Source organism: Pygocentrus nattereri, chromosome 7 (assembly GCF_015220715.1).
Source record: "Pygocentrus nattereri isolate fPygNat1 chromosome 7, fPygNat1.pri, whole genome shotgun sequence".
Lineage (NCBI taxonomy): Eukaryota > Metazoa > Chordata > Actinopteri > Characiformes > Serrasalmidae > Pygocentrus > Pygocentrus nattereri.
In genome coordinates, this window is record NC_051217.1 from 31976213 (window position 1) to 31999454 (window position 23242).

General features: G+C 39.9%; 1 protein-coding gene across 3 annotated transcripts in view; it reads right to left on the reverse strand.

Annotated features, from left to right (window-relative positions):
* Nucleotides 1-858: 858 nt before the first annotated feature.
* The window catches only part of gnao1a (guanine nucleotide binding protein (G protein), alpha activating activity polypeptide O, a), a 97657-nt gene continuing 75273 nt past the window's right edge, over nucleotides 859-23242 (reverse strand). Inside the window, exons 5-8 of one of the 3 annotated variants that reach the window (XM_037539816.1) lie at nucleotides 16981-17109; nucleotides 13583-13712; nucleotides 10813-10966; nucleotides 859-3378 (exon numbers count right to left, since the gene is read on the reverse strand). In XM_037539816.1, coding sequence (XP_037395713.1) covers nucleotides 3191-3378; nucleotides 10813-10966; nucleotides 13583-13712; nucleotides 16981-17109 — 601 coding nt within the window. In that variant the 3' untranslated portion in view covers nucleotides 859-3190. Of the gene's footprint in view, nucleotides 3379-5458; nucleotides 5613-7826; nucleotides 10199-10812; nucleotides 10967-13582; nucleotides 13713-16980; nucleotides 17110-23242 lie in introns of those variants that run through there. The other 2 variants (XM_017704210.2, XM_017704211.2) reach the window with 2 other exon arrangements.

Genomic DNA, 23242 nt, shown 5'->3' on the forward strand with positions numbered 1-23242 from the left:
TATTAGCCTTGTAGCTCCAATGAAACACTAAAGAAAACACATCATGGCTGATGAACTGCATTTGAGATGGGGGAAACATTGTGTAAATGAGATTTTCTGCCAAACTGAGCTCAGAAAAGCATCTCAGTTTTAAGATCTTTAGTCTAGAAAACATTCAGGGTGATGCTCCTGCTACCACTTAAGAATGATCTTTGTGCAAGAAACCTTGCCCACTTCCTTTAACAATTTCCCTTAATGCTTAATGTTCCATCTTTACATTAAAAGATCAAGTGTGTACAGATTTGTAGCTATACAAGGTCAGCCATGACTAAAATGTTCAGTCTGAACTCTAGGGACACTACAGCACAACCAGCTTGATTTCACTCATTCCTGTTGTGTTTAGTTGGCTGATATTTGACTGATGATTGGCTGTCTCTGGTCCACACACAAGCTCACCTTAACCCTCAGCCTGACCAGTGAGTTGTCTTGTAAAATGTGTACCTAACTGGTGGGCATTATGTCAGTCATTTTGCATAGCTTCTCCACTTTGAAGATCCTGTCACATATAAACAGTGAGAAAACAGTAGGTGTGAGATACGTAGCTATTGTGATACATAAAAACCCTTGGGTATTACGATAATACATCACCACTGACAGGACAAACCATTTTTTCTTTCATAATTTCTAAACACCAGCTGTCTTTTTATTACATTCATTTCCATTAAAACGGTCAATGTTTGTCAATTCCATTCTCCCATAAAGCTTCAATTTTTGAGATAAAATGTTCTGTCCCAACAGTGACGTGACATTTTCATGAACATTATACCGTGTAAACTATTAGAATAAAATGGACAACAATCACAACCGCAGCACCCAAGGTTTGTAGTCATGAAAACTGTGGCTTTTAATGTAAACACTACATTCGATTGGTTTTCCAGCACGAACATCCCACATGAAAGAACAACCATTCACTAAAGAAGAGGGAGAAATAAGCAGCACAGAAAGCATTCACTGGGAGAGAAAAAAAGAAATGATGAAAGAAAAACAAGAGAGGGAAGGGCAGGAGGAAGAAAAGAAAATCCAAAAGCGTAACTGGTTTGTGTCATTATACACAGTTCAGGGTTTTTTTTTTTTGTCTTCTTTTCGCAAGTCAAACTAAGAAGGCAGGTAGAGGGAGGAGAGATACATCGTTCCAAATCTACGTGTGTTGAGTGAGAGCTGTGCTTTTCTATGCAGACCTGGAAGGTGTGTTTTTTTTATTTGAGTACAATTCCCCAAAAACCCAAAAAAATGCATGACGAGGAGAAAGCGCATGAAATCTGTACAGCCACACGCATTGGCCCGCCCTCTCCAGCACCGGGACGGGGCCTGCGCACCAAAAAGTGGTTCTTCCAAAAATCAAATAAAAAATAGATACATATACCATTATTTGGGCTTAAGTAAATACACTGTAATGCAGGGCAAACAGGCAAAAAAAGAAAAAAGAAAAGAAAAAAAAAAAAATCGGTACAGTTCAACATCAACATCGGTAAGTCAGTAAGAACGGTTCAAGAGTGAATTGCGGGAACCCTTGCAAATTTTTTTCTTTTTTTTAAAAAAAGGGGGAGAGAGAGAAAAAAATGGTCTTTAGCTACAAAGCACAAGAAATATACTTTTAATAATATTACAGAATCATCATCATTGATATTATCATCTTTCTTCATTATCATTGTTTATTATTGTCATAATCACTCTTTTTTTGGATTAAGTCTACTTGTAAAGATTCTAGAACCAGAGGATCTACAGCTTTCTACAAAGACACGCAGCCCAATGACCATCACCCATACGGCACCACATCATTGGTTGTGACTGTATTTTCCTCACCCCCCAAATCCCTCCCTCCCGCACCCAGCTTACACGATGCTCTCTTTTTGTTGCTGCTGTTTCTTTTTTCCTTTTTTTTTTGCTCTTTTTGCCTTTTTTGTGGATTTTATTAGTAAGTTTTCTCAACGTTATCTAAGTGAAGCAAGTAGCTGTTTCTTTATACAAAGGCTGAAGGGTCATGCTATGTGTGACAGGACCTGTGAAAGAGGACTGACTCCATTACCCAGCCTGGAGACCAACTAAAACAGGATGTCTAGGAGAAGAGAGAAACTTGGGAAGCAGGACAGAAGCTTGGGGGGGGGAGGGGGGGGGGGGTGGGGGTATGGTGGGATGGGGGGGTTGTATAAGTACAGAAGGATATGGGGTAAGTGACAAGGAGAAGTGTGGGACAACAATCAATAAATAAATTAATAAATTAATTAACAATAAAAAAAGTAGAAGTTCCTTACATGACAGTGTTAATAGTTTTGCGTTATAGTGACCTAGTGTTGCTAGAACTATTCCCAGACCCGTCATTCTTAGAAGGTTGGCACTGATATGACAATTTCAATCATCAAGTCTGTTTGAGGGGCATAAAAGTTGTACACTATATGGCCCCAGACATACACAGCGAATAAAGCTGGCCTACCCCAGTCACAGGAACAAATAGAGTGAACAAGACTTAACAAAACGAGAAAAGAAGCTTGTAGGGTGCAATCCTGGGGGTTTCCTTTCTCTACAACATCGAACAGCTGAACAGAACGAATGGAATCGCCATGAAAACCCAGTCTGATAAAAACCCGAAGAATAGGAACACGCTACAACTGCAGTTTGGCTTGACCGACTTTATCTGTAGTGCTCACGACTAGCGTAACTGTCTATGCCATTGATACAGCTATCATTGTCTTATTTCGTCATTACATCATCATTACCATAATGTTGTATACTCAGGCAAAACGTGTACCTGTCAGCCCCCTCGACTGATATACACGTAATAAATATACATACAATAAACAAAAACATAAAAATATAGTAAAAGAAAGACATTTTTGAGAACAAAAAACGAAGATTGTGTCGTTAAAACAACAAAAAAGACACGGTGGAAAAACAGGGGAAAATAAAACATCAAACAGCAAAGAAGAAAAAAAAAAGAAAAAAAAAAGGTCCCAACTTTGTTCTAAAACGGTAAAGGCTGGGTTTCTATAAGAAATCAGTTCTGTTGGCAGCTCTTGGAAAGACAAACTAAAAACATTTTTTATATATATATATATTTATATATATGTATATGCCTATTTTAAAATTATCATTATTATTATTTACCAACTTGCATTTTAATCATTTCCAAAGAAGTGGCTCGAGAGAGAAGGGCTCAGTACAAGCCGCAGCCTCGCAGGTTGTTGGCGATGATGATGTCAGTGACAGCGTCGAACACCACCTGGATGTTCCCTGTATCTGTGGCACAGGTCATGTGACAGTAGATCTCCTTATTGGGGGAGCGGTTCTTGCTCTCAAACTGTGCTTGGATGTAAGCAGCCGCATCATCGTAAGTGTTTGGGCCTGTAGAGAGGGGTAGGTTAGAGTCCACAGAAGGAAGAAGAGAGAGGAAGGGGCAGAGGAAGGGAGAGTGAGAGTGACAGTGAGAGAGCGAGAGAGCGAGAGAGCGAGAGAGAGAGAGAGAGAGAGAGAGAGAGAGAGAGAGAGAGAGAGAGAGAGAGAGAGAGATGAGAGAAGCAATTCTTCACAAGTAATTTCAATTCAGCTGATATGTTTGAAACTGACAGACAATCAGTTATTTCAACAGAAATGTTGCAATAATGTTAAGTCCAGTAGGGGAGAGTCATGAAAATGAATGGGGTGGAATATCTTGAATACATAAAAGGAGAACATGGCATAAATAAGAGAGAGAGAGAGAGAGAGAGAGAGAGAGAGAGAGAGAGAGAGAGAGAGAGAGAGAGAGAGAGAGAGAGAGAGAGAGAGAGAGAGAGAGAGAGAGAGAGACCAGCTTGCATGAGCCCATACTTTTAGAGACGTCACATCTGGATCTTCAAATGTTCTCTACAGATAAGTAAACAGGGCTCATGCTGCCACCTGCTCACGTCAATACACTTAAAACTACACTCAATCCTTTCATTTGGCCCATTTTTTCTTTGCCTTTTTAGTCAGGGCCTTTTTCCTGCTTTAGCGCAAGTCATCTTGCTGTAAGACAAGAGCTGGGTGTAATAGGCAGCCTCTAAATGAGCTCTGTGGCAGGAGAGATAAGGGCGGAGGGACTGGTGGGCAGTGGGGCAAGCAGGGAGGTGTGTGTGCATGTGTGTGTGTGTGTGTGTGTGTGTGTGTGTGAGACACAGACAGGATGGCGGCTGTCCCTCAGGGCTCATCTCTTCTCCATGGCTGCCCAAGCTTGGCTCAGGCACTACAGGATCTTACCGACAACCCCAGGATGACCACCGCACCTCAACAACTGCACGGTGTGTCCATCACACACACACACACACACACACGCCGACAGACGCTGGTCACACAGAAAACTCTCCCTCTTGCTATCTATTGTACATAGTATGTACTATGGCAGTGCCATCTTGTTTGCTCCATTGAACTGTACCATTTTTTCCAGGCATTTAAAAAGCCACAAAATCAATCAAAGATCCTATATAGGGATTTATGGCTGCATTATTTGCAAATCTTGGCATGAAGCTACAACTTCAACTACATATTTCTTCAGGTTACTGAAGAACTATAGATCGTGACCTGTAAGACAGGGGTACCCAATCCTGGTCTTGGAGATCTAACACCCTGGAGAGTTCAGATCAAACACACCCGGCTGTAACATTCAGATGAATCAAGAATGTTACATGGTTGCAGCTAAACTTCCAAATTTTTTGTTTTGCTGCAATTTATTCCCCTACAATTCTTTTTAAGTCAGTTAAACATTAGGATTGTAGTGATCTGTTCATAATGAGCTGTACAAGAAAACATTCTTTACATATGTGCTCATGGCTACTGTCAAATGCTAATTCTACTGGTAGAGAAATATAAATCTATTGAAAGTAAAAATAGACTTTTGGAACAATGAGGCCCCCCAGACAAGGGATAAAATGGCCCATTTAGATAGATTTATCATAAAAATGCAAGTTTCACTTTCCAACTAGCACAAGCTCAAATATATGTAATAAGACATGTACAAATACTGTAAGCACGAAACTGACTGTACTTATAATATATTACCCTAACTATGTTTATGCATCAACATCCTGCACATGCCAAACTTAGGCACAGATATAGTTTAATTTGACAGTAAATAAACATTGGTTGTAAGGGGGCCTTTGTGCCCCATTTTTCCCCCTATAGCTTCAATTATGAATTTGATTCTTTCCAACACTTTCAACTACAAAGCATATTTAGTTAAAGGATCATTACTTTCTGCCTGTAAAGTCAGTGATTAAAACCACCAAAATAAGCCAAAAAAGTTAAAGTCATGCCTCAAAATACGTACTGAAAAGGAGAGAACATTCACCTTAGATTTCTGTACAGAAACCTATGCTATTTGGATTGTCTGTAAACTGTGTAATGTTCAAGTATAAGTTTAGTGTACTGCAAATTCACAAGATAGTGCGACAGTGTCCAGCCATATTCTTACCCGTGTACTCTGGGAAACAGATACTCAAAGGTGATTTCTTGATCTTTTCAGCAAACAGGTCTTTCTTGTTGAGGAAGAGAATGATGGAAGTGTCAATGAAGAATTTGTTGTTGCAGATGGAGTCGAACAGCATAAGAGACTCGTGCATGCGATTCTGCAGAGGGAGAACAGAATGGAGGGATAGACAGAGAGAATGCAGAAAAGGTTAGCCTGAGGAAATGGGAGTAAAAGTAGTTAAGACCAAGGTAGACGCCACAATGTGACCCACAACAAGAAAAGCAAACAGGAGGATGGTAACAGCCCTGATCCGTTTCAAAGCAGATTTATGAATGTAACTTCTGATGAAAGTACTTGAAGTTGCTACAGAGAGCAGCACAATATTCACTATGAAGTCAGTCTGTAGACTTAGTGAGATTTGTGGCACAAACCAGCCCACACGTTTAGTTTCAAGTGGCACTTCATTTATTTATTTCATATAAATATATAAATGCAAATACACATACATTGTTCAATAAATAATTAAGAGCAGTGAACGACACAATAACTACAGCAGATAGACATAAAACTGACAGACACAAACACTGCGATCACATACAGGAAAACACAATAGGGTGTACGATTTCTTCTGACGGATGAATCTAGTTGTTAGAATGAAATACTTTGGAATGAAAGCGGGGGACAGATGGCACTCTGCATTTGGCACTTACACCTACACTAATTATTTCTCTAATCCAGATTTCTCTAATCTAATCTAGACAGTATTATTTAAAATTACTATCCAACTGTGCCTCGAATGTGTTGTTTTTGAACTAATCATGCGTTTTGGCTAAATGTCCAATGATGGTAGTGTTATTGGCACTTCCGAGTTGCTGGGGAAAAGAAGATAATGGCGATTGTACACCTTTGGATATGGACGAGAATGAGTTTCTTCCCATAGCTATTTTTTGTCTTATTTCAAATCATACTGCAAATGCATTTTCCACTCTTTAAAAATCTCATTTCAGCAGGTAATATGATGTCAAATCAATCATTTCGATCCATTTATATATGACAGTCCACAGTGACAGCAGCCTGACCACAGCAGCAGCTGCTATAGGCCAGGTAGAACCACAGGAAAAACCAGCCATTAGTCAATCAGCAGTGCTCTGACTCAATTACCCACAAACGCCCTTACCTTAGCCAAAAACTTAATTTCCCAGAAGTCCACAGGCTGACATCCCACTTCCTCCTTTTCGCTTGGGCCACACAACCTGAGGCCTATCATTCTCTCAACTGAAAACACTAACTTTTATTTACTTCAGAAACGCTAGCGTTAAGGCCACAATACAACCATAAACCAACTCAAGGGAGGGAGAGAAAAGGAGGAGACAGAGAGATTAAAGAAGAAGAAGCGAGCTGGGAGATCAGTGTCGGCATGAAATTGGTGTCACAGTTGGATGGGTACGGGGGTTGAGGGTTTGTTTTGCCTCTGGAATAAGAGAGATAATGACCCTCCAGCTGAGACACTGAGAGCACGCTGAGTCAGAACGCACTTCTTGTCTGTCACAGAGCAGCTGTGTACTATACACATTCCCCCAGTGCTTTTATACCAGCAAAAGAACCTTTTGCATGTTGTATCACCAACAGAACATATTATGGAACTGTCTCAGCCTAAAGACTGTACCCTTCTGTAGAGTGATTAAACAAAGTAACTGAAACAACCAGCTGATGATACAGCCTATACCTTTGGCTCCCAACCCTGGTCCAGGAGTGCCCCATCCTGTGTTTTTCTGTTCTTACACACCTATGTCAACTCAGGATAGGCTTAAAAACTACATGATTAATTGAAGTGGATGTGTTAGAGCAGAGAAAATGGGTAATTTAATATACAGACATTTATATCATTAAATTTTATAATACATGGACATGGAGTTATTTATTTATTTAAATCTGATTCATTTTGTTTTTTAAAATCAGATTAATTTATATAGTACGAGAGCAGGCTTTGATGAAAATGACTCCCAGATTAATTCACTACCATTTACAGTATCAACACATTAGTTTGCTCTGATAGCCAATATGCAATGTTAACTTCAGACTGACTGCTGTCTTCCTCAGAAACTGATGTCGAGCGAGTGTCGCATTTTAAGAAATTGGACTTTTAATGAAATTTTAAAGACTTTTTAGCCAAGAAAATGACAAGAAAGAAATGTAAGGTATGATACTTCCACCTGTTCATTATAAGACAATCAAATTACAAGATCAAGACAAGTTATAGCTTGTAACACACCTAGGTTGTTTTGGCAGATTGGACAGAGCGCTGCTGTAGCACACAGGAAGTAATGTATGCTTATTTCATGTTCAGGATAAGTAAAATCAAAAAGTGTTATAAAAGTTACTCAATAAGTTTTAATGGACTTGGGGATAGGTTTTTTGAACATTTGAACATATCAGTTTTGACATACTGCATTGTACTGATTTTACAGATTTTAAATAGACCCATAGGGCCCACAACTACCCCATAGGGCCCACAAGCATATTAAAGCACCTCTAAGGGCAGGAATACTCAAGGATCAGGGCTAGAAACTACTGGGCTATAAAGTTCACCAACACAAACTTGATATACTACAGATATCAGAAAATAATATTTCTACCTTATTTACAAGCATTTCCCAAAAGTGTAAATTCCCCCACAACACTTTAGCTTCAATTTCAGCACTGGAGCCTTCCAGAAGGTGACAATGGCCTACAAAGTTATAATACTCCCAGTGGTGCTATGTGGTCACAGAGTAATGGGGAAAAGCAAGACACCTACCATCTGTGACAAATAAGGCACTGTGACCTACCATTACTGAACAGCAGTGTAACTCCACACACATACCGACAGAGGGTTCAGATCTGGACTATCAGCTGAGCGACTGCCTCAGTATTCTTGCGCTGCTTTCTCAGTGGAGGCCACTCCTTATTAGGCAAACGCCAGAAAGAACATTGTGACACATCCCCCATCCTCCCCCTGCAGGCCTGTGGAACTGCAGCTACAACAGCTGTTTTCTTTCTAATTAATCCACAGATACCCAACTGCACTCTTGGTTGTGATGCCTTTCCACCATTACAAATCACTGTATGCCCCTCCTTCAGTCTCCTATCTTGCTCTGTATTTGCAGCATGGCCCATCACCTGACGCAATCCTCTTTCTCTGCAACAGAATAATCTAGCATTTATGATGATGGGTAAGATAGGCTATGCAAAACACAGCCTGATTGGAGGCTTTCACTGGGCTAAATAATAGGCTATGGCCAAAATAAACAGCAAACAACCTGAGGCAAACCAGCTGAGCCAACCTGACACTATGATTAAACTGTATAGATTGACACAGATGGATGGTGCTTGACAGTTAGACGTGGTCCGTTTAGGCTGGTCCAGCCTAGTCTAGATCAAGACTACCCAGTTTGCAAAAAATGACTGGTCTTGAATCAGTAATAGGAACCATTTTCACCCAATCTTCAGTTTCAAGTAGCATCTACTATCTTTGCTGCCTAAATGAAAAAGGATGAAATGAAAAAAAATCAGTTATATACACCATAATTTACTGTCAAGAACACCAAAAAAATCACTCCAGAACACAAGTAATACGTTTATACATGTCTCCATCATACCACCAATACTACAAGACCCCAAACTTCGTTAAAGTTTTGCATTTAGAGTTTTTTTTAAAATGAGTTTAAAGTGTTCATTTTATCACTCCTGTTAAAATGGAAAAACAAATTAATCTTGAAGTTCTAAGTATTTGGAGTGAAAACTTCTATTGTGCATAATAATCTGACAGCACAGAGAAGCAGAGAGTTCAGGACATTGGGATAGCACTATTTTAGTAGTAGACTAGCTCACGGCATTAGCTGTTGGGCACAACTTTAATGCCATTTAAATGTCACCTACAGGGTTTCATCAACATTCCAGTCTTGACAATACCCATGAAATCTTATCTGTTGTGGCACTCAAAATATCGGACAGCTTGGAGGACCATCATATACAAGTGGTACAGCAATAATGGCCTTTTAAGGCAAGCAATGCTACATGGTTTTATGTGTTTCATACTTTGTACTGCACGAATGCAATTTCTCCACTAATACAGACACTATGATTTGATTATTATGTTTTGATGGGGTCATCTGGGCTTTTGGATCAGAGGAAAAAGGAATCATTTAAGACTGATGCGATTTTGGGACAAGAAACAGTGTGCTTACAGAATGAGGACAGCTTGGCATTTAAATTCGTTCAACAACTCTCCCTAACTCAGCTCAATTAAGCTGTGCTCAAAACAGCCCACTGAGGGGGCAAATGTAAAATTCAGCTGTATACCCAACACATTATGGCAGAATCAAGAGTTGGGTACTGATCTTTGGATTAAATTTAACTTGTCCCCTTATGATGACTGCAGGAGAAGCTACCTGGCTAGCTCTATTGCTGTCAGGTACTGCTGGAGAGGTGGACAAAAAAAAAAAAAGAATAACACAGGAAAAAAACAATTTCCAACAACAGTGCAGTAGATGCTGTGATTTCCAGCTAATCGGGGTCAGTAGAGGCCACAGAAGCGCAGATTGTTGGCGATGATGACGTCAGTGACGGCGTCGAAGACGAACTGGATGTTGTTGGTGTCCGTGGCGCAGGTGATGTGAGCGTACACCTCCTTGTGGAAGGACTTGTTCTTGCTTTCATACTGCGACTGGATGTAAGCCACCGCCTCCATGAATGTGCCTGGGCCTGGAGCGCAAAGTGAAGCAGCAAAAAAGGCCAGGACGAGCAAAAGAAGAAAGAATAGAGCAATGGCAGAGCAAAGACAGCGGAGCAGAGATGGGTAATGTAGACAAGTGTGCATACAAAGAGTCAGAGGAATGGAGAACAGAAGATTGGAAGTGTGAAAAGTAGGAGGCAATGGCATAAAAGCAGTGGGGAAGGGGAAAGCAAAAGGGATGTAATGAAAATTTAGACTGTAAAAATGTAGCATATACAACAATGTATCATGTAATAGGCTGCAAGCCTGATACTGTGGCTGCATGATGAAAAATGGCAGTACAATAATGCTGTGGTGGGATAAGTGGGTAAGAGCTTGTACAGAATGGAAATGGAGGAGGTGGCCAACTTGGCTGCATTTCTCTATAAACCACATCCGAAAACATGGAGCCTGTCCAAGTAAAGGATGAGTACCCATCCAAAGATGAAGAAAAAAAAGATCATCTTTCCTGGAGATCTGTAGTGCTAATTGTTCAGTGTAAAACTCTTTTTTTAATTCTTCATCTATTCATCCAATCCACTCCTAGCCGCCTCTTTCTGACTGAGATGGAGAAAACAGCATCTCAGCAGGGCTAAGAATTTACCTGTATATTCAGGGAAGCAGATAGTTAAGGGCGATTTCTTTATTTTCTCCTCAAATATGTCCTTCTTGTTAAGGAAAAGAATGATGGAGGTGCTTGTGAACCATTTGTTGTTGCAGATGCTATCGAACAGCTTCAAGGACTCATGCATGCGGTTCTGTGGAATCAAAATAAAAAGGAGTCAGACTCTACACTTTCCAGCACTCAGCATATACACACAAGCAAGCTCAGGTGCACTCATATTCTGGGTGCAATCAGAACACTGCACAAGTAAGTACAAGCAGTGAAAGGGAAGGAAGTCACAGAAATCAGAAATTATTTCATCTTTTAAGTGAATTAACCAATCAGAATGCCACATCCCCAGGCAAGGTGACAAATGTTAGCTGTAACAGCATAATGAAGACAGAGTGGGGAAAGTCATTTTCTCTCCAGATCATATGCTTATATTAAATACCTGTCTCTGAATAGGATATGTTAAATCAGTATAGCTGGAAGCAGGCACTCTGGTCACTATTTGATCAGTGGTCATGATTACAGCAGTAGTGGGAGGAGTCAGTGATCAAATCACATTTGATTTAGCACTACAGAATTAGCCATCCTCTTTGGAATTCGAAAAGTTGTTTATTTTTACTCTCCCTGTATCCCACCACCCCCAATAACAGGAATGTCACTTTGGATTAATAAAAGATTAATGCAAAAGATAAAGGTTAGGAAATAAAAACAGAAAGCCACTTCCACTACACATTAGAAAAAAGACTAAAGTGCTGCTTTCAACTCATGTTAGTTTCACTGGGATTTGCTGGTGGCAATGGGGGAAGTTCATACCTGTGGTAATGTTCTGGTGGATGGGCCGTCTGCAGAACCAGTTTTGAGGTTTTAGCAATTGACGATTGGTTAGAGAGCAGAGCCGACGGTGAGAGATGGCAGGAGAGGAGCTGAGACGATCGGAGGAAGAGACGGAGACGCAGAGGAGGCGGCAGGAAGCCACCAGGGAAGGCCAGCATGACCACACAGGTGCATATCACAACACAACCCACCCCTCCCCACCCATTCACACATACTGTCCCCACGGCTAGATTGAAGAACAGGCAGAACAGATCCAGGTACTGAAGCATGAGGAACAGCACGGTTCCAGAAACAGAGGAACAATACAAAAGTCACACAGTCTCGTGCAGATCACAAACAGTAGACATGGTGTTAGGGTGAGAAGCTGTGTGTGTTTACAAAAGAGAGAGAGAGAGTGAGAGAGCGAGGGAGAGAGAGAGAGCGCGAGAAAGCGAGCAAGAGAGAGAGAGAGAGAGAGAGAGAGAGAGAGAGAAAGAGAGAGAGAGAGCGCGCGAGAGCGAGAGAGAGCGAGAGAGAGAGAGAGAGAGAGAAGGACAGAAGTTAAGAGGAGATAATTCAGAAAAGGTACCAAAGACTTGCAAAAAAGTAAGGAATTAATGTGTGATGTGTATAAAAAGAAGAAAAAAAGAAAAGTGAGGAGAAGAGAGAGCAAGGAGAGCTCCCACCTTCTTCGAAACAGTTCCACCTTAAAAAAAAAAAACAGCTTCCATCTCCTGTATAGTTACTACGTCTGTACATTTTTATAGGAGCACACTACTATGAGCCATTAACAACAAAAGGCACTAGGTCATAAATTCTGCTGCTGTTTTTCCTTTACTCAACAGAACTTATTAAAATATCATTTTCATATATTGACATTTGATGTCTGTATATTCTTTGTTATATAAATTAATCTAGAAAGACCATGTGGATTCTTGCATTTAAAATTTTGCTTTTAGTAATTTTTGTGATGTATAAAAAAAACAACTTCCATGGTGAAACAACTTCCATGCTTGTTTTTCAGTTTCAGTTGGAAAAATGCATTGAAACTACTGTATTATTTTAAACACTGTGTATTACGTTAAAAGTGTTTCAAATAAATTAATACAATTTCACTGTGCTAAGAAATCTAATTTCAAAATGGTGTTACAGAAATGCAAAATGTAATTTTAAAAAGTAAAAGAGGTCTTTCTGAATTGTTTCTTGTATGGATATTTCGAAGGAAAAAGGACTACCTCAGAAAGAAGAAATTTCTTTCCATTTCTGTTAAATTTGGCCAAAATGCTCAACTTTGTTGAAAAAAGAGGTCACTCATAAAACATTAAATGATTTTAAAACTGAAATAACAATTGAATATTTGTAATTTTCTACATACAATGTGAATAAAGAGGCAGTCTACCATATTTGAAAAGCTTAGGTTTTATTAATTTTGTCAGTGACGTACCAGTGTTACAACTTTACTGATGTTTTTCAATATAACAGACTTCATTTGAATTACATAAACATTTGTACCATATTTCCCACTGCAATGGGGAGAATGACTCATTTCTTAGCTATGAGTAAACTGTAGAACCACAAGCAAATGTAACAGGTAGAAAGCAAAAGACTATGAGGGGATTTTTATGGATTTTCTTCTTCTTATGACTAGACTGACGCTGGGTGTTTTCATAGACCTGCAGTCATTGCTCATTTATTTTGCTCACCTTATGTTGCAATTAAAACTTTAAAATCTACTGTATTTTACATTGAAAAGACTGGACACAGATTACATAAGCCATGACCTTCCAGTATTTGCAGACGTTTTAATTGACTTGGGGCTGTCTGGAGTTTGTGTGTGTATATTCTTTATGTAATAAAGGTTATCATGTGCGTAACAGCAGATTTGAGTGTGTGTGTGTGGTAGAGAATGTTTTCTGTATGAGTGAGTGTATATGTATGTACTACTGACCGTGGTCTCGTCTTCATGCAGCACCTGATCATATCCACTCAGAGCCACACAGAAAATGATGGCAGTTACATCCTCAAAGCAGTGGATCCACTTCTTCCTTTCTGACCTTTGACCTCCCACATCAAACAGCCTAAAAAGATATGACAGAATAAGTGCAGACTCGCTCACTGCCTGCCATATGCTCTATTCTACACTCAGAGGTGAGAAGTAGTTATTTACTTAAGTGTATTTCAGTATATTTTTACTAGAGTATTTTATTTCTACTCAAGCATATACATACACACTCAATTGTGTGTATATATATATATATATATATATATATATATACATATATATACATACACACACACACACACACAACTCAAAAAAATAAAGGGAACACTTAAACAACACAATATAACTCGAAGTAAATCAAACTTCTGTGAAATCAAACTGTCCACTTAGGAAGCAACATAGATTGACAATCAATTTCACAGCTGTTGTGCAAATGGAATAGACAACAGGTGGAAATTATTGGCGATTAGCAAGACACACTCAATAAAGGAGTGGTTCTGCAGGTAGGGACCACAGACCACCTCTCAGTACCTTTCTGCTTTCTGGCTGATGTTTTGGTCACTTTTGAATGTTGGTGGTGCTTTCACACTCGTGGTAGCATGAGACGGACTCTACAACCCACACAAGTGGCTCAGGTAGTGCAGCTCATCCAGGATGGCACATCAATGCGAGCTGTGGCAAGAAGGTTTGCTGTGTCTGTCAGCATAGTGTCCAGAGGCTGGAGGCGCTACCAGGAGACAGGCCAGTACACCAGGAGACGTGGAGGAGGCCGTAGGAGGGCAATAACCCAGCAGCAGGACCGCTACCTCCACCTTTGTGTAAGGAGGAACAGGAGGAGCACTGCCAGAGCCCTGCAAAATGACCTTCAGCAGGCCACAAATGTGCATGTGTCTGCACAAACAGTTAGAAACCGACTCCATGAGGATGGTATGAGGGCCCGACGTCCACAGATGGGGGTTGTGCTCACAGCCCAACAACGTGCAGGACATTGAAGCTATAGAGTGGCCCGCCCGTTCCCCAGATCTGAATCCGATTGAGCACATCTGGGACATCATGTCTCGCTCCATCCACCAATGCCATGTTGCACCACAGACTGTCCAGGAGTTGGTGGATGCTTTAGTCCAAGTCTGGGAGGAGATCCATCAGGAGACCATCCGCCACCTCATCAGGAGCATGCCCAGGCGTTGTAGGGAGGTCATACTGGCACGTGGAGGCCACACACAATACTGAGCCTCATTTTGACTTGTTTTAAGGACATTAGATCAAAGTTGGATCATCCTGTAGTGTGTTTTTCCACTTTAATTTTGTGTGTGACTCCAAATCCAGGCCTCCATTGGTTAATAAATTTGATTTCCATTGATGATTTTTGTGTGATTTTGTTGTCAGCACATTCAACTTTGTACAGAACAAAGTATTCAATAAGAATATTTCATTCATTCAGATCTAGGATGTGTTACAGTGTTCCCTTTATTTTTTTGAGTAGTGTATATAATACACACACACACACATACATACACACATACATATCTCAAATGTCAGTATTGGCCCAGAATAAACCTTTACGGTAGTACTTCTCAGTCCCTACTCAAGCGTTAGGGACCCCATGTAAGGCACATTGCATTTTATCTCCTCATTCATGAAGGTTTAACAATTACCTGGTCTGAGTTGAATCAGACCAGAAGTCAAATCACAGAATCATTGGAATTCTATGGCACTAGGCTCCTGACTCAGCTATCATATTAGGCAAGTCAGTCTGAAACGTGTTCTACACTCACAGTAAGTGTTCTACTAATTATTTCAGTGTTCAGATTTAGTTGATACTTTCTCCAGGCAGTTGTCCGCTGTGGTCCCTGACCCTATTTTGCAGAGTAAGGCTAATTTCTAGGCCAGTACTGAGTGAAATTCAGCTTTTTAGAGCTTCACAGAGCGTTTCTGCTGCCTACAGAACAGATCTGTCAGCTTTTGCCTAAATTAACACATTTATTTGAATATCTTCTTTTTAAAAGCTGAATTAACTAAGAGGATGAGTGAGGGCTAAAAAAATACAAAGTAGAGAGTACAAGAGCAGGGACATGAAGAAAGAGAGGGAGAATAAGATGCATATATCAATATTTACATTGGACCGCCTTCACATCCAACCTTTGTCAAGGTTAATGGTGTATTCTCTTACAGATAATCATGTTACTATAAAATGCTATCATTCTATCTGGCTGACTGCACAACCAAACACACAGGGCTAAAATAAAATGGATAAGGTTCTACAGACAGGTTGGCTAATTTACAGCTGTGAAAATCACATTTTGCAAAATTTTGGTCACTGCAGGTTGTTACTGTTAAACTTCACTCCTCCACTTCCTAAAAAATATATTTTTTGGATTTAATTACCAGGTTTTCAAGTTAATTAGAATGTGTGACTGTCAGATTTTAATCTCAAACAACAGATTTGTTATTTAACAACTATACATTCAGAATTGAAAGTGTACAACACTATTCACAAGTCAAAGACCACAATTTTTAATTTTCAGTCAAAACAGCCACCAAGCACAATAGAGCCCAGGGGTTCAAGCAATTATTGAAAGAAAATGGCCTCAAAGGCCACGAGACATACTGCGTCTCCCAGCATTGTGTAGTGTATCGTCACATAGCAGAGTGCTGCTATAGAACAGCAACAGTGACTGCTGATAAACGTCAGGTTGAAACTGAATGAACTTTTACAACTGAATGAAATAAAGCGTTCAACATCACTTCTAACGCTTGCCATTAGTTCAGTCTCTCATCTGTCCATCCCACAGTGTATACTGGGTATGTCTGAGATTACTTAGAACATGTAAAGCAAAACATGCAACCAAATTTAACTTTTGAGGTGTGAAAAAAGCATCCCTGTAGATTTCTTTGAAAGAAAATCTGCCAAAACCGATTGAATATGTAAGAAGGATGGAGAAACTAAATACTAAAAGAAATAGTATTTAAGTTGCTGAGGCTTTTGTAATTATCAGTTAAAAATGTGTATTCTGTTTTTTCCTGAGGCCATAAAAAAAATTAAATGACTTAATTAATGGTGGTCTCTGACTTTTGCACAGTACTACCTATTATGTAGTTACGAGACTGAAGAATTGACATGTGGGGCAGATGTTATAAATCTGTCAAATTGAGGCAGTTGATATTGCTGGAGGGTCTAGCGCTGGAGTCCAGAACAATTTGGATTTCCCTGCTTATCAGGTTTAGTAGGTTTGTTTGAGAAGGGAAACCACCAAATGGATCCAGACACCCCAGGTTCAGAGTAATGCACTTACAGTGATGCTGGGAGGGTGGGGTGGCATGAGCGTTAATGTGCAGTGATGTACCTGAAGTGCAGATTCTTGAAGGTGAAGTGGGTCTCTACAATCCCAGTGGTCTTCACTCGGGTTCTCAGAATGTCCTGCTCTGTGGGCTGGTAGTCTGCAGCACCAATCCTATCTAAACTATCTAGGTAACTGGGGAGAGAGAAAAAGAGAGAAAAACAGCCTTAAATTTGCACCTTTTTACAAAAAAAGAATGAAAAAATAAAAAGAAAATTGGATCACACTTCTCACAGCACTAATGATGACATTCATCTCCACTGACTCCTTAAAACACAACAGTGTCAATTTAAAGAGACAAATCATATAACTTCGCCAGCAAACCTGAATTCATTCATCGTGGCCCAACTCTCACACATCATCGTTAGCTGGGTCGTTAGCTTTAGTGAAACAGATGCTGACTATCTGTGACTGATTGCAGTTGCACATCAGGCATGACGGCATTCTGTATCAACAATCTCAAGGATCTCTTTTCCCATTTTCTCATACACACACAAATTGGGCCACAAAGGAGAAATCACACTCTCGCCTATGAGACTAGAACAGAACTGATATAGTGGTGTGACCTCCAAATACACCAACCTGCTGTTACTTTAGAGCAGAAACTGAGATGATGAGACATTTGAGCTGTTTATCTTTACTGAAACAGGAACATCAATTTCAAGTGAACAAGAGTACTATAAAAATTAGGGATGCATGATTGAAAGTTGCCAAATTTTTCAAAAAAGACTGGAAACTATCAGATTTTTGCTTGGTCATGTTTGGCCTTCTATTTTCAGTGGAGCACTTTGTTTGATTCATGTTCTTCAAAAAAATGTTCATACTGCTTTTACTAATGGAAAGTACTGGAAATATGCTAATGTGTTTAATTTGTTCAGTATGAGCTTTGGGTTTAAAAAGCAAGCTAATAAATGTGCCAAAAAAGTCTTGTTTTGGTACACATCTATCAAAAGAAAATTACATTAATTTAAATTCACTAATTTAAATTTCATGTTCCCATCGAGAGTAAACCTGATCAGAAAAAATATAAAAAAAGCAAAAGATTAAACAGGTCCGCAAACAAGGGTGACAAGTTAACACTTAACAAATCACTTTAGTGAAAAAATACTAAACAGTGATTAGTTTTTTCACTTTGATCTCATGCACTTAGACATGTTCAAACAATCTGAGCAGCAGCAGATAAACAGTGAAACACACAAGCATGATCTGCTGAACCTGCGCTCAGTACAGTCTATGATTTGCACACATTTTAGCATTATGTTTTTTAATACAATTATTTAAAGGAAATAACTAGTAGCTCAGTGTCTTTCAGTAATAAAACAGCAAACACTTTTTTTTTTGTTTTGCTTGTTTCTGCTAAGGATGAATGGCTGTTTACTTCTCAAAATGACGCACACAAAAGTCACGTCCATGTGTTTTACATATAGCGAATGAGGTGTTTTCCATAATAATAAAATGCTTTTGGGAGAGCATAATTTGTAATTTTAAAACTTTTAAAATGTAATATTGTTAGCTGTTTCAATAAATTAGTCCTCTAGTTCTCTTTCCCATCATGGTGATTATCACACCTGAGGCATTGTTAGTATTCATACACTAATTCAAAATCATAAATAATGATCCAATTGATATGAATAAACAGGAGGTATATCATATAAAAGTAAATACTGGTATGATATTGTGATTTTACCATATTACTATGTCCAAAAAAAAAAAAAGTTTAAAAAGAACCTTGTGTCATTTTTTAAATGATAAAATGATAAAAGAATACATATATGTATAATGTATATCATAAATTATCATTATTACTATTACTTATTTTTAAAAAATGTTTTCATTAATGGTGTCATATGATTATCGCATAGATAGTGATATATATAGTGATATATATTTAAGCTCACCCAACTCTACAGCACAGCACACTAGATACACATCCTCCCTCTTTCTCTCCATCTGTGTTTGCTGTGGTGTCGTGCTCTTCTCAGTGACCGAAAGCCGTAGGCCTCTCAGGGCAGCTGCAGAAATCAGCAGCCATGTGCTAACATTCCAGTGGCACTGTCGCTTCAGCCCAACAAACTGCCACCTCCCTGTACCACAACGCCTTGATCAAGCGGCACATAGCTTAACACTGCCTAAACCTGCCCGCATGAGCTTGTGTATTAATCATTAATAAATGACTGATGAATGTTTAATAACACAGTTGCTAATATGGCACAGCCTGCGCCAAGCTGCCACAGTTGCAGTGGCATGGTGCCAAAGCCCCATTGCACCTCATTAGTTCCTGCCCCTGAAGACTCGAGCTGTGGAGTCACAGGCTGCTCATGGCACGACTCAACACAGACAGAGAGGGGGGGGGGGGTGGAAAGAAACAAGAGGGAGTGCCAGACAGAGACAGAAAAGAGTGGCGTTTATTTTTTTTTTGTTGCCCAGCACGGGGCCTTGAGCTTAAATAGGGGCACAAGCTGAATTTTTAGGTATCTCCCAAAGGAGGATACTGAATGATCCTAAATAAGAACAGCCTCCTGCAATACGTCTCACCAACTCCAGAGGGTGCTCTAACTGAGAACAGGGGCTCATTGAGATGCATTAATGTTTAATTGGTGAGCTTGTGCCCTATAGGGCTGCTTAAGGGCACTGTGCTCACAGGCTCTTTCATGTCTACCTGAGAGCAAACTGAGGCATGAAAATTCACTCATAGGACAGAAGCTGAGCGCCCGGTACTTGACGGCTCTTCACGTACTAACTGGAGTCCACAAGCCACCAGCATATATACCTTTTCATCCACTTCCTACCTTTCTTCCTTACTTTAGTGAAACAAAGTCCATGTCTACCTATCTGCTTTTCCTCCCCCCAATTAAACAACAAAACCATTGTTGCTCCAATTGCAGCATGGCTCTTGTATGCAACCATGTTTATTAACAAGTAAAGCCTACACATACAACATTTCTAATGATCTTCCATAAGTGAAAGAAGACCATGAACCCTCTATTGACAATGCTCTGCTCTGACTCTCCATGAAGTCTCTGCTTATTCATATAAAATAACTGTAATGGGTGAGAGGCTTAGGAGCTTTCATTCAAGATTAACTGACATCAAATTGTTAAGAAAGAAAAAATTAAGGAAATCTAACATTCAAAGTGAGAAGCCATTCCAGGTCCAGTGTACATGTACATGTGTGTCTGTGTATGTCCAGAAGCGCTCAGCATCAAATTGTCTCCCATTTTCTACAGTAATTCTAAACGGACAGCCTGATGCTGTGCTGCTTTGCATTTTCAGCTGTATGATCCAGACGTCTTGTCTGACAGATCAAGCTATAGGGTAACAAAACTGACATAAATAATGCCAGGGACCCCACATAACTAAACCAAGCGTCTTGATGGTGATCCACTGCTAGAATCTGAAGATGGCCCCCCTAAACTTCATATCTGCAGCTAGAAGAGTTGCTTAGAGTTTAGTTTGGTCATTTAATTTAGAAGGAGTTCAAATTCAGTCCATAATGTTGAATTTCTATTTTAAAATGCTGTTACCAAGCTGGACTTTGTTGGAAACAAAGAATTTGCTACTATGTTACTGTTAGGTCAATTACACAACAAAAAACTACTATACCCAATCAATCCCAACAGCATGGCCTTAAAAATGGATATGAGTATCATTGAAATTCTTAAATTGTGGAAATTATGCACATTCCAAAATATAAGCTTTAATGAATGTTGGATGAATCAGCAAAATTTTATATAGAAAATCATCAGATCACATTCATTTGTCCATAAGTAACTGGTAAAAAATGGAAACCATTAAGTTTTGACTTGGTTCCAAATTCTTGAAGTCTGCATCCCAGCAAACATTAAATGCTGGATATCCTCCCTGGTTATTCAGCCATGTTGAAATCTTGCTTGTTTCAGGGGCCTCCTGTCTTCAGTCTTGTCTTAAGTGAAATAAAGCAACTTTAGGGACTGAATTGGTAGGTCAAGAGCATTCCACACAAAAAGTCCATATATGCTTTAGCAGGAAGTTTCAGGTCACTGACCTGCTGTAAGGTGAGGCGTCAGAGTTACTCAAACGTTCTGTTCTGAGGCACTTGAACTGGCTCTGAGCAGTTTAGATGCTTCTTTACACTTCAGAATCCATCATGCTGCTGCCAGTATTCAGTGTATGACAGAACACTATGGCCTTTTGTGGTCAGCAAAGTTGTTTGCTATTATTAAACTCAAAAACAGCTTCTTAGTAATATACTAGGCAGTTGATTTTGACATCCTACTGTTTTGTGTATGTCTGATGCGTTATTCTGATTTTTTTAGCTTGATCATGTCATGCTTTACTGGCACTGCTTTTCTTCTCATGATGACAGACAGCAGAGACGGACTTCAGATGCAAATGGCACATCTAGAATCAACTCCAGACCTTTTGTTATCTTTCTTGTGTATGATCTACTGAGGTAATGACATAGCTGGCCAAGCAACAACTGAGCAGCCATTTTCTATTTATGGTCCCCTGAAGTGGTAAAACTGTAAAGACTGATTTCTATATAATCCATCTGAGACAGATGTAATCCAGTGTTCTAGAGTACAGAACAAAAAACAGTCACTGTCCATTTTGGATGGGTAGCACTGTAGATACTGCCAGCAAGCAGATAATGATCATACTGTGAAACGGTTGTCATAGAAGCAATAAACAAATCTTCGACTGTAGAGCACCTCTAAAGTGCTTGGTTTCCACATATAGTGGAAGTGTTTCTGACCATACCTAAATGATACTACACCATATGTCCTTCAAATCCCAATATGGGGTCCATGGCATTATTTAAAGGCGCAAAGAATGAGCACAGCGGAAGAAAAGGAACAGAACCTGTGGTATTGTGGTTTTGGAAATTCCTCATCAAAAAGCTTACCAATCTGTTAAGTATTATGGCTATAATTGCTATGTACAGATATATCTTTAGACCACAAAGAACCCTGGATTAAATACAGTTTTAACTGCTCAAACTCAATTACTCAAGAAAACAAATCATTGATAGGATGTCCCTTTCATAAATCAGCATTGATTAGCTGGTATTTTACATAACGATAACACATATTGTGGACTCTTTGACAGGAAGAAAGAGAAACACAGCAATTAATATGTATTTATTGCCACTATTTGCCTTTTAAAGACTTCATAAAAAAGTGACGCAATAGTGACAGCCCTAGTTTTAAGCAGCCTATTGAGGATGTACAAACATTGCCCTTCTAAAAGGGTTATTTGTATGTTTTGTATTATTTCCCTTTTACATGTAGTGCTGTAGATGGTTTGGGATGTAGTGGAGATGGTAGAGTACAGCGGTGGTTGGGTGCTTTGCTCAATTCCCCCTTCTCTTTTTAAATATGTGAAGCCTGTATGCCTCTCCATTCAGGGCTGCCTGCCAGCTCTACCCCTCCCCCTCTCCCTCACTCACACATACACTCCTCCTCTCTCTCTGTTCTCCCTCCTCCCTCCCCCTATTGCTTCTTGAGTGCTCTGCCTGGCAACACCTCTCAACAGCCAGCCTGCTGTCTGCTGCTTCCCATCAGCACTGAGAGAGAAAGAGAGAGAGAGCAAGACAGAGAGTGAAAGAGGGAGAGAGGAAAATCAAGAAAAAAAAGAGAAAAGCACTGAATGTGAAGGGGAAATTCTTAGGGCTAGAAGAATAAAATAAATTAAATAAGAGGGCAGAAGACTAGGATTGTGAAGAAAGGGAGGAAACCTGGAGAAATCAAAGTATGAGGAAAACCACCAGGAAAGAAAGAAAAGAGCTCATAAGTAGACAATGCAAAGGAAACAGCACCTAGTCTCCAGTTCCTTTGCTTTATCTTCTAGGAGAAGGTAAGGGAGTCATGCTGCATAGCATGGAAAATAAAGCAAAGGAGCTGGAGACTAGGTGCTCCTGATAACGGTGGAAAAGCTTTCGAGAGGATAAACAATTACAGGGTGCTGGGCCGGGGGCCAGAACAATCTTGTTATAACACCCCTCCCTGGCACAGCCTCAGGGTGCAGGAGACAGTTGCCGCATAGTGGACCCTCATGGGCCGCAGAGAGCAGCTGCATGCCCGGGACACATCCACTGATGCTCTTCACCAAATCGGACCTACTGAAGCACCCAGTGAAGACTTGCAGGGTTGAGTAGGCCTTAGGACTGAAGAGGAGGAGGAGGAGGAGGAGGAGGATGTACATGGTGTAGCTCTGCAGGCTGGGGGTGCTATGAAGGTCAGTGCGCTGCACAATGCTGTGGAAGTGTTATACAAGCCCTCGGAAAGAG